This window comes from Clavelina lepadiformis, chromosome 1 (genome assembly GCF_947623445.1).
Source record: "Clavelina lepadiformis chromosome 1, kaClaLepa1.1, whole genome shotgun sequence".
NCBI lineage: Eukaryota > Metazoa > Chordata > Ascidiacea > Aplousobranchia > Clavelinidae > Clavelina > Clavelina lepadiformis.
In genome coordinates this window covers 13,169,835-13,182,493 of record NC_135240.1, presented here as the reverse complement: position 1 = coordinate 13,182,493, position 12,659 = coordinate 13,169,835, and the positions used below count along the sequence as shown (strand labels likewise).

General features: G+C 35.7%; 1 protein-coding gene and 2 long non-coding RNA genes across 3 annotated transcripts; 2 read left to right on the top strand and 1 right to left on the bottom strand.

Annotated features, from left to right (window-relative positions):
- Window positions 1–4,289: 4,289 nt before the first annotated feature.
- On the top strand, window positions 4,290–8,197 carry LOC143459642 (serine/threonine-protein kinase Chk2-like). Its single transcript, XM_076956862.1, has one exon. The coding sequence runs from the start codon at window positions 5,905–5,907 to the stop codon at window positions 7,657–7,659; it is 1,755 nt and encodes a 584-aa protein (XP_076812977.1). The 5' UTR covers window positions 4,290–5,904; the 3' UTR covers window positions 7,660–8,197.
- On the bottom strand, window positions 8,184–10,075 carry LOC143459676 (uncharacterized). Its single transcript, XR_013117770.1, has 2 exons — window positions 9,470–10,075; window positions 8,184–8,377 (listed from the first exon to the last, which is right to left on the bottom strand). It is a non-coding gene; the product is annotated as an uncharacterized LOC143459676 (long non-coding RNA).
- Window positions 10,076–11,812: 1,737 nt separating this feature from the next.
- On the top strand, window positions 11,813–12,073 carry LOC143459668 (uncharacterized). Its single transcript, XR_013117769.1, has 2 exons — window positions 11,813–11,925; window positions 12,001–12,073. It is a non-coding gene; the product is annotated as an uncharacterized LOC143459668 (long non-coding RNA).
- Window positions 12,074–12,659: the final 586 nt, after the last annotated feature.

The following is a 12,659-nucleotide window of genomic DNA, read 5'->3' as shown; positions in this document are numbered from 1 at the left end:
CATTTCCTGAATTCCTAAATTTATAGTATTTCTATAAATATATAATCACCTGATTCGTCTGTTTTCCACCCATTAAAATGGGTGAAAATGCGGTAATATTTTCCCATTCGAATGGCAGGAAGCATGCCTTCTTACCCTAGAGTAAGATATATGCATTTGGAATGGAGAGTTGTTTACTTCGGCAGAAATATGGTTTATGGGAAACCCCATTGCTGAAAGCAGGTCCATTTTAATGGGCGGAAAAATAGACGAATGGGGTTCACAAACCATACTTGTGCCGAAGTAAAATTCTCCCCATTCCAAAGGCATATATCTTACTCTAGGGTAAGAAAGGCAAACTTTCAACCATTGGAATGGGAAAATGTTCCCGTACTCTGGACCATTTCAATGGGCGGAAAGTAGACGAATGGGGTGAAATAATGCAATTGCACCAACCCAAACTTACAAATCCTGATATTAAAACACTAACAAACGACAAATGTTGACAGTAAATGGCATTGTAATTAAATATTTTGCAGACTTATATGGAAGTGGAATAATGAATAAAGAAATGTATTATGGCGAAGGTAGGTTGTTGTTGCGTTGTTGACTCTTTTACTCAGAAGGTTGCAGCTTCAGTTGTCTGTTACTTTCACTCATATATTAAAGGAAAAGAACACGACCTTCTTGGTTGAATGCTTTATTCGAACTGATGTCCTGAACGTAGGCAATGCAAAAACGAATGGGGTGGTAAAACGAACGTGCAGTGCGGAAATTAACACGTGCTGGGAACATCCCGAGGGCGCCAACCAGCGACAAACTAAACAAACACCCAACGGCCGCTACAGTATATATGTGAATTTTTATCTAACCTGTAATAAGTGAATCCCGGAATCCTTGCTCTGAGTTCAAGCAGAAGCCGGTGCACAACGTTTCAAGCTTTACAAAATAAGTTGATTTATTTAACCCTCTGATGTCTGGTATATAGACAAGAAACAAGTTTCAATGAGTCAAAGATTTAAAGAAGTGTGTAGCAAGGATTATGCGGCCACTTGAAGATAGCGGCCATTTTTGACTGAGAGAATTGAAATTTTAGTATTGTCACTTCTGCTAACTGGGCGTATTGTTGGGGTTGTGAATAGTTGTAAATTATTGCTTGATCGATTGTTCGCTAATCTGTCTCCATTGATAGCGCATTCATTTACCCCTGACAGCCAGTTATGCATCACAGTACCAGAACCAATCTGTCAATGTCTTGAAATAATCTTTTTTTATAGGTTCTCAACGAAACGGTTACTGTTTTCAGAGCACAGAATCGATAGACTACAAATTACAGACTATAAAATCAGAACCAACTATTGAGCGCTGTAGTACGAATGACGCAATTCGAAAGTAGTCAAAACCGGGTCGTATATACTAAACACGGCCAAAATATAGTACAGGGCTTGTTGTTAAACACACGAAATAAAACACAAATAACATTATAATATCATCAGATCTGAACGAGAATTCCGTAGGAATAAGGGCTAATTATGACAATTAGCACACTCTATCATCTTTCAATAAATCTCGTAAAAAGAACTATAGAGTTTTTCAAATGCATACAACGTCCTCTTGCAACCTATATCTCGCACCTCATACTAGCTGTGTGTTGTTTTTGTTTCAGTTTCTTATGGAATGTAGCATTTTAACATATTGGGATGTGTCCTGCAGTACTAGACGTAATAGTATTACAATAACATCGGACTTCTATGTTACATGTCGGCTTCTGTAATTCCTCTAGTCGAGCAAGATGAACGGTGAAGTTTAATGACGTTTCACGGCTATTTCTCGATGTTCACGAATCTCATCTCAAGACGTCATTATTGGTGACTAGTAATTTTCCTAGGAATGACTTGCATATGGTCAGATATATTCATATTAATTTCCAGTTGTTTTATTATTTCGAACATCAGAGCTTAGAAAAAACTCGACATGTAAAAATGGTTAGTACGATTTGTTGAACAAAATTAGGTGTGTCTGAGATAGAGATACCATCCTTTTAAACACGATGAAATCAAAGCGTTTATAGCAAAAATACTTTGTGAAACTAGTTTTGAGCATGACTTACCCGAGGGTAAACGTTATGAAAGTAGTAAGATTTACAACCAAATACGGGCATGGTAATGTAATTAAAGCAAACACTGAGACGGTTAGGTCACAGCCTACTTTACCCTAACTCGCGAAAATTTTGGTTAAATACATTTTCGCAATATTTGTTTTTTTTTGTGGTGGTCAGTGCCACAGAAATATCCCACACCTAAATTAATTTGTTTTTAAAAGATAAAATTTCACCTGCACCTTTCATTTTTACTTCTTTGTGACCTTCCGTGTTCTTATTTGCGTTCAATTTTATTATTCAGTTTCATGTGCAGTTGTGCACCTGTTTCAAAGAAGTTCGTTTTATGGTTTTTGATTTTTCGAACGTTGAAGTAGCACTTTTAGTTGGCGTAAATTCCGCTGGCAATATGCCATAGTAAATCACTGTGGTGTAATAGCGTTGATATTAGCAAAGATTACCTTGTGTTTTCAACTTTTTAATGTTAAAACTGTCATCGCTTGTATGTCAATATTTCCTATAAATAAATTGAGGTCGTTAGGCAGTGAAAGCTCGTAAAATCTTTTGTGTGACTCAAAAAGCTACATGGTGTTATGAATGAATGAAAAACCTCCCTCCTTCAAATATATTTTCTGACTATGCCCCTGCTGGCTTCACTTTAATTTGCTAATACTGTAGCTACAGTACTTAGTATTTCTTTTTATATGATATCCATGATGTTGACCACATGGTCGATTGAAGATTGCGTTTTTACCGTTTTTACAAGGCACAGAGCAACCAACTTAACTAGGTTAAACTTAATGATGCGGCCTAAAAATGAAATGCAAAATCAGGTTTACTTTACTTTGGCACTAAAATGTCAGCATCGAGTATTGTGAATTATTACGTCATAACTTCTTTATTGCTTTATAACTTTTTTCCATGTAGGGCGCGATAGGATTGCAAAGAAAAAATGCAATCCCTTGATCTTTTAAGATCTCCTGTCTTTCGGAATCAAATGCTCCAGAGATTGTATTTTTCTTTGTGTTGTATATTTTTCGCCATTGGCTGTGCAGCTGAGGGTAACGAAAAGTATGGTGCTAACTATGCTGTTGACTAGTCAAACAATTCAATAAATATAGGAGATACCGGTACCGGGAGAGAGACAGTTTATTTTCAGCATTTAAAATAAACTTTATAGTATAACTGTATAATAGATAATATAACTGTATCATAATATAATTTTAACATAATTGATGGGTGCGGGGCAGCGAAAAGACCTCACGATCATCTAGGTTAGCTGCCTTAGATTCTGTTGCAAAAGAAAAACAATTAAAGCGGATAGAAAAACTGAGACTCGAGACCCACTACAGCACTAACAGGAGAATAAAAAATCTTTTAACCAAATTAAGAATTATATGACGCAAAAAAAATTAATACCGTACATTTATTGCCTTCATATATAATTATTCGAACAGTACTTCCCTTGCACAAGACAACTTCTAAATTGACATGAGAATTATTTATGAGACTTAATTTTTTTATATTGTTTGGTAGTTTATTTCAAAAATTAGGTTCTCGAAATGTACTTTTTACTGGCTTGCTTCGTCTAGTTTCGCATTTGAAAACATATATGTCACTTAAATTTACTTTGACTTGGGAAACAGCACATGGATTTTGTCGCTAAGCTTTTGTTGTGAGGAGAACGTGTTCCCTATGGAACCCTTTTTTGGTTAGATTTAATACAAACGCATTCTGGGTTTGGTAGCTAACCTTCCATTGTTGTAGCACCACTGTAATTTACAACTTGCTCGTTAAGCTTTACTGCCTTCAATAGCTTTGCCACTTTTTCCCATTCATTGATTGTTTGAGAGCATATTTCAGGTTTAAGACACAAGTGTACAACCAGGTTTAAGGTTTAAGACACAGGATTATAAACAAGCCATTTTTTTCTCACTCGAGTCATTTGGCGTAGTGAGTCAAGTCAATTTAATTTGTGACACTACTCAAGTTGAGTCAGTTTAAACTTTGAATCAAGTTATTCAAGTCAATGCCAATAGCGCACAACTTAAAAAGTATTCTGAGTTTACTCTATGCGTTGCATTAAATTAATTAACTTTAACTTCATGCCTATCTAATTATAATTTAATTCTTATTTACTGGAATAATTATTCCAGTAGATAGTTTTATGGAGAGCTGTAATTTTGGGTCTAGTGCACAATTGCACAACCACATGATGTCACAATTTGAGTAGCTTGGGTCTGTTATACAAATGCATCCTGTGGTTGAGCACTTTGGCGCTACACCTGTAAGTTTTTTAAGAAAAACATCTGTTTTTGTTACCTAAAGTTGTTTTCAAATCAAATCATAAGAAAACGGGACTCAAGTTAAGTTAATTACTTGAGTCATTGCAACAATGGTTAGCACCATACTTTTCGCTCACCATAGTCAATGGTGAAAAATAAACAATTCTGTAGGACCTTCATTGGCTGCAACTTACTCATCTCTAACCTTACTCTACAATTATCTTAATATTATTTACGTAATTTATCTTTTTGCCTGTTTTCCTTTTAACCTACAGACTAATTTTTAAAAGTCATTTGCTTGTCTGAAGCTAAGCCATTTACCTCTGAAATATTCACTTTGTTTCTTTGAGCGCAAAGGTGCAATTTTTTTCTAGGTTACTCTTCTAGTTGTGACTGGAGAGGAAGGCATTTTTTGACAGGAAATCATGCGTGCAAAAATATGATGCAAAATGCAAAAATACAATTTTTTCGTTATTGCAAATCGCTGTTGAGCAACTAAATTTGTCTTCCTTGTTTGTAATAATTTGCTGTGAACGTGTAAAATATTGATGTGTATGCTGCCTGTTGATGAGTTTATCGATATGTGTGTGCCAAAGTTTCTAAGTCTATCTTAGCATATAAGTAGCCTAGCTTCAAATTACAAATTTAATCAATACAAAAAAGGAGTCTTCGTCACCACCTAACATGAACAATGATTTCAGATATTGCACTGGAGAAATATATATAAACTAAATACTAGGAATGGGCCAACGTAAACACGAATAGATTCACCAAATATCGCCTGTGTGGAAAATTCGAGCGAACGCGAATACTAACTGTGGTGAATGCAAATACTATACTACTTAAAAATTCATTGAGTTTGGTATGAAATAATGATCTATTTTCCTGGCTGGGTTGACCTTTATGATATTCGGATTCGCAAGAACCCGAATAATCGTCCTCATAGCACATCCTTACTAAATTTTGCCCTTTTCAACCCATAAATAGCCAAAAGTTCATAAATTTGCAGTCTGTATGGTTAAAATACTTTTCTATAACTCCCTGCATGAGCATTTGTTATAACAATTGAAAGTTTTCAACTTAAATGTATCTGTATGTGATGGACTTTACCTGCAAGTAGATCTTTCTTAGGCCATGGGCAGTACCCACTACGCTTAGCTTACAGAAAAAGTGAAAAGTAGGAGCACTGGGAAAAGTATGTAAGAATGTGTTTGTGCAATACCTAATAAACAAGTATGCTTGACTGAATGAAAATTATTGCATTGTTCATAACTGTCTGACCATATTAATTCAGGTCAGAAATTGTAAACTCATACTGCTTTCTCATGTCAAACCATGGTAAAAGTTGATGGTATCTTACGGCATTAGCCTTCTTATGACATAACCATAAAATCATAGAAAAATTTTCAAAAGTTAATTCAAATGTATTGTGATGTATACAGACTTAAACATATTCGAATCCTAGGTCATCTATACTACATTTAAATGCATAAGATAAGAAATGAATAATAAAAAAATTTTGAGCTATTTAGCACTATAAAAATGAGTCAACAATCCCAGAAAAGTGGTGATTGTCCAGCATCAAGCACTCAAAAAGATTCTGAAGTCTCTCAGAAGGCATCAGTTGACTCTCAGACATCATCTTATGAAAGTAGTGGAAGCAGGACTTCTGGAAGCCAGACCACTTCATCAGGAGGTGGCACTGGTTCTAGTGGAGATACAGTCCCTGCAAGCACCCAAGAAGTTACCGAAAATCCAGACGCTGAGCCAACAGAATTAAAACCTCCTGCATGGGGTGTGCTTTATCCAAAGCAGAATGAATTTTATCCATTGGATTTAGTCGATGAGAGATACACCTTTGGAAGATCAAATGAATGTGATTACAATCTTGACAACCCACGCATAAAAACAACGAAATTTTTTAGAAATTATAGTAAGATGCATTTTGCAATACAACGTTCAATTCAAAATGATAAAACTTATCAGTCGTATATTGAAGACTTGGGTGGGACAAATGGCACTTTCGTAAATGGTGAAAAAATTCCATCAAAGCGAAGTCGCCCACTCAAAACTGCGGATAATATTTCGTTAGCCTACCATGACAACAACATATTTGTCTACTTTGATATGACCTCACAAACTGAGAGTGGTTTACCAAAGGAGTTCTCGAGCAAGTACATCCTCAATCATCTGCTTGGAAAAGGTGCTTTTGGTGAAGTGTATGAAGTGTGGTTTATGGAAGACTGTCAGCGATATGCTGCAAAAATCCTTGATAAACAGCGTATGTCATTATATGCTGGAACCCGAGCTCCTGGTGGTAGAGTAAGAGATCTTATGGATGAAGTAAAGATTTTGCAACATTTAAAACATCCATGCATTATTGGTATGCGCGATGTGATTGACACACCAGACAACCTCTATATTATTTTAGAGTACGCAGGAGGTGGGGAACTGTTCGACCGGGTGAAGCATGGTAGGCTTCCTGAACCCTTGGCTAAGTTATACTTTTATCAAATGCTGAGTGCTGTTGCTTATCTACATAGCAATGGAATTACACATCGAGATTTAAAGCCCGAAAATGTTCTGCTTATGTCAAATGAAGAACCTTGCTTATTGAAAATTACTGACTTTGGTTACTCACGACTTCTGCAAGATGAGGCACTCATGAGTACAATAGCTGGTACAAAGACATACCTAGCTCCTGAAATAGTTCAATATCTCCATACCCATACTGGGAGTTCACCTACTGGGTATACTAACCTTGTTGATATTTGGAGTTTAGGTGTTATTTTGTATGTGTGCTTAGCAGGATATCCTCCATTTGCAGATAACCGTATTGGTACTAGTCAAACTTTAGAAAAACAGATTTTAAGTGGGAATGTGATATTTTATTCATCTCCATGGAAAACAATTTCTGATGATGCTAAAGATTTAGTAAAGCATCTGATGAAGGTGGATACAAAGACTCGTCTTACTTCGGCACAGGCAATGGTTCATAATTGGCTAGATGATGCTCAGATGAAAGAAGCAGCTTCACGATTGATGGTTGAGGAAAATAAATTTACCACTTCCATTGAGCTCTTGGCAGAGAGATCTCTTAGTGGCACATCTGATAGTACAAGAAAAATATCTACAGATGATGATGGAAATAGTCGCATCTCTCATGTGGAGGATGTTGATGATTCGGAACGGAAACCACTCAAGCGACATGCAGAAAAAGAAAATAAGTCTGCATCTGAAGGTGCACAGGAAACTTCTTGTGAACCAGTTTTGGAAAAGCAACCAAGACATACCTGATGTATATATAATATATCAAGTTATTGTAAGGGTGTACTTCTGCATAGTTGCTGTAATGATACAATTGTCATGTGAACTTACCAATTTAATTTTTCAAACAGTTTTTTTCTTTATCTTTCAATTATGCAATTATTCTATTAAACTTTCTTAAAACGCTTAAATAGGAAAGTTCAAACTGCCAATTATATAATAGATATGTATAATTTCTCATTAATTTTCTACCTTGTATTTCTTTGCTTTTTTCTGCTATTGATTCAGCGTTTTGAAAGTTTTTTCTGAATAGTGATTAAGTTTATTAGAAAATTAAATCTTTTTATTTAGAAGCAATTAATTTTGTAAATTCTTTAGTTTCTTTTTAATGAGTGCTGATCATGTTTGTTTTGTTGAATGCTACAAGAACAATTTTGTAAGGGTGCTATGCTTTTGATACTTCATTGCACTTTGATCAACGTGTTTCTGAAAACCGTTTTCATTCTGCAAACTATGTATGATAATAGTGAATAAAATAACAATTTCTGCTGTTGAAATCAACCTTGAAGACCAGTGACGTAATGGTGGTCCTTATCGGTGACCTGTTTTTGTGAACGATTTCCGCAGTTTCCATAAATACTTGGTCATGGTATATGTTTAGGCAAATTCGGGCAGCGGGCATTATTGAGTTCCTAGGCAGTGTGCCAATATGGCAATGGCTTGCACTTCACAGATAGATGCAAGTATGCTGGTGAAAAATTGATAAACAGTTATCCGTTGCCGTCAAACTAAGGTGATGTTAGTTCTACACCGAAAATCTTGTGACTGATGACGCGAGTAAATACGAAATACATGTGGCAAATAATAATGTAAGACCGGTAAAACTACTTTGAGGATTTCTTTTGAAAAAAGCAGTTATTTTCATCAGACGGTTGCAACATTTAGACGAGATCTGTTTTGCTAAAGATGTTTTAAAGATTTTACTTGACTTTTTGGAATGTTACTCAGTTACTTAGAATAAACTTTGCCACTTGAAGCGAAGAAAAATATCAATTAATATTCAAATTTCGGCAAAATGTATCTATTGTGAGCTAAGTATGAAAGAAGGACGCGTGAAAGTTATCTTACAGAAATGTACAGCACATTGCACGTTTTTTAAATTTAGGAAAATTGGCGAAGTTTCTTAACCAGTAGGTTAAGATAACACGTTAACAATTTATTAGCAAGAGATTAAAGTCAGGGGGGTCTAAGTAAGCAGCGCGGTGTTTTAGTTTTAGCACGAAACATAGGCTATCTCTTACGGCTACCATACGTTTAAGTATTTAGCGTTTTCAAGTATTTTTTCGATGGTATCATAATAATTTTATCGCCGTATTGAGAAAAATCTTTGCGTGACTTAAACTCAGCAATGATTCCTTACTGCTCCAGCCCAATTTGGTTGCATTTTTCTTTCTGGCAAAGTGGCTGCTGACAAAGTTATTTATTATTTTGGTGTGCTATATAAATCTCACATTAGAAGCAACGTTGCAAGCATGCAAGTAGCGTAACCCTTTTCTATAAGCTACTGTATGTATAATTTATTGACAGAAGTCGGAAGTTGTGAGTGCATTCAATAAGTGCATTACTGCACATGGTGAGAAGATCACCTTTTTCTCGCAGACTAGTGTAAAACTTTTGTGGTCAACTGTAGCGATCCAGAAAGTTTGTTTATGAATTTAGGTCTGCTGAGGTCGAACTGCAAAGCGTTTGTTTTTGGCTCCTAGGCCTACACTGTTTTATTTGCAAAATTGCAGACTAATTGATTTTAGAAAGTTCGAGTTTAATAAGTTTATGTTAATACCTTGAAGATGTCCTTTGCAAATCCGTGGAATACCTGGGGAAATATGGTTGCAGACGGTAAGTTTTTTCGGAACCTACGAAAATAACAAAACAAATTCTCATAAATCGATAAATGAGTAATTAGGACAGTGTATAGATCTATTTGTCGATGTTGCTTTTATTGTGGTTTGGAAGCATTTGTGTCTTCGTAAACTCGGTAATATACTGTTTTAATTAAAAATATCACAAACCCACGTAGGCAGTAGTTTAAACTGCCACCCCTTGCGTGCGCTCAAGTGGAGATCTCCAATAATAACATTTTCTTGATTTCTTTCCAGCCATTTTCGTTTGTATAAATATTTTTGTCTACTAGAATCCAGACGACCATTCGTAGACGTATTTGTGGCTATACTCCTTACGTATAGAAAATAATTTCGAAACAACAAACTATATTATACATATACTCTATTATAACTTACATATTACAGCGTTTATAACGAAATATTTTGCTAATTATCCTACGTACCATTCTAAGTAGCTAAATAATAAATTTTTTAAGCTCGATCATACGTGGATAAAAAGAACACTTTTTAATGTTGCTATTGTTTGAGGGCTACAGAATGCAGTCTAACTGACTTTAATATTCGCGTTACAAGCCTTTTTGCAGTTTACTAAACTAAGCAAACTTAACGTAGCTTTTTCATTGTGTAGGGTAAACACAGTAAGCTTATTCTTAAATAGTTGGATACTATGTTGTTAATAATTAGGCTATAATAATTTCTTTATTTGGTGGTTACGTAGGCTTACCATACGTCTCATTTTAGCCTGAATAGTCCCCCTTTTTAACGTCTTTTCCCGGCACCCCGATCGGTCGGCCAAACGTCCCGGTTATGGCATTCAAAGGCCTACCGCATAGTAGCCATACACGAACATTAGCATGTTCTAGGTATGGTTTTTGCTGTGCGGCGTACCGTTACTAGTTGAAGAAGAATTTGTGATCTTGTTTGTTATTTTTTTCATAGTATTGGATGAAAATGTTATTGTTTCGTCATCATTAGCGGATAATTAGTACAGCCTGTTACCTAGGCTAGTGGCTTCATTGTTAGCTAATTCAGCTAACATTGTAGTAGCTGATAGATTGATAGAAGTATAAGGCGTCCTTTTAGTAGATTAGGCTTGCAGGGCTGTAGGCTTGAGTCGCTAGTTTATTGAATAGACTTATTCCTTAATTGTTTGCATTTCCTTTCTGCAGAAGCCATATTCATTGAATTAGGCTACTCCGAAAATAATAGTAAGTGATATTTCTTTACCTTATAGTCTTTAGGCTTAGGCCTGTAACTTGAATAAAAAAAGCAGTGCTAAATTTAAAAGTTACAATGCCCAAAAGAAAATGTACATTTACAAATGAAATAAAAAGAAAATACCCATATTTGAAAGAAAGCGTTGATGGTATAGTGCTTTGCAATTATTGTAGGTCTATTTTTTCAATTAGTCACAGCGGACGATCAGATATTGACAAACACTTGGAAACCAAAAAACACAAATATTCTATTGAGGCAGTAGCGTCGTCGTTTCGCGTGACAAATTTTTTTAAACCGGCTCATTCTGATCAATCTATAAACTTAGCAGCAAAGAAAGCTACGTTTGCATATCACACAGCTATTCACGGACAGAGCTTTAAGAGTTCCGATTGTACCTCAAAGCTAGTTTCAAAATTTTTTGAACCTAAATTTGCTCTAGCAAGGACGAAATGTGAAGCAGTGATTGTAAAATGCATTGCCCCGATGGTACATGCTGATTTACGACAAGAATTGGGCGTAGCGAACTTTGTCACCGTAACTATTGATGCTTCGAACAGGAAAGAGGTTAAACTTGTTCCTGTTGTGGTTCGCTACTTTGTACCTGATGTTGGTGTGAAAGTAAAGCTTTTAAAAAATTAAATCACTTGCAGGTGAAACTGCAGAAATACTTAGCGAATACCTGGTTTCTGTTCTTCAGCAAAATGCGCTTAAAGAAAAAGTTGTTGGGTTTTGCTCTGACAACTGCAACACTAATTTCGGAGGTGTGAAAGAAGAGGGCAAAATAATGTTTTCTTCAAAGTGAAAGAAAAGATTGAAAGAGATCTGACAGGGATATGATGTGCAGCTTATATTGTTCACAACTGCCTCCAACATGCTGTGGATACTCTCCCCGTATGCGTCGAATGTCTTGTTGTGAAAATCTACAAATTTTTCCACATGTATAAGCCTACACCGTTTGAGTTACTGAGCTCAAAAAGTTTTGTGAGTTTGTTGAAATTGAATATCAGCGAATCTTGCAACAAGGAAATAGGCCTACCAGATTTCTCTCTTTGCTACCAGCTTTGCAAATAATACTTGAAATGTATGAGGGATTGAAAAGTTACTTCAGTTCCCAAGAAGGTTGTCCTACTCTCATCAAAAGACTCGCAAGTGCAACTAATATGCTGACTTATTTTAGGTAAAGCATTTTAATTAAATGAGATAGCCTAAGTCGTAATTTACAATATGTTCCGACTTCCAAACTTATTTATAGTGACAAATATTGGAGGGACATGCTGTGCCTTGCCTTGGTTTTGGGAGCTCCAGACGAGGTATCGCGTGACTGAAGTATGACAATTTATTCATTTATTTTGCTATATAAGTTTGAGTGGCCCCAAAGTTATGGTAGTCCTACAAATGTCTTATAGAGCTGCCAATTGCCAACTTTCACATTTTTATGCAATGAAAAGTGCAGTACCAATAACTTGCACTGTAATTATTAAAACTCTCTACACATGCCTGCACTCAAACTTGGTTCCCAACCCTTTTTTGAGCATGACTCACTTATGTCACTTTTCATATATGATCGGTATCCATGCTCCCTTTCTCCAATTTATATAACGTCGCTGTCTACAGTCATTTATTTAACATTTAATTTAGGGTGACCAACTTGGCTTCAAAGAAATAGCCTGTATGATATTATCGAAAAGTCAAATGGTCTAATTCAGAGTAATTTAGATTCAATACTTTTCTACTGAAAAAAGTTTCATTGTCTATGACTGCCGAGTGGAAATTATTGCAGTAAACTCAAAGTGCGAGAAACGTAAAACAATCTACCCAAAGGGCGTCCGGGGGAATGCTCCGCCGAAAATTTTGAAGTTACATAGTCTAAAATGACGTAGAATGGATAAAATTTGCTTATTTTTCAAAAAA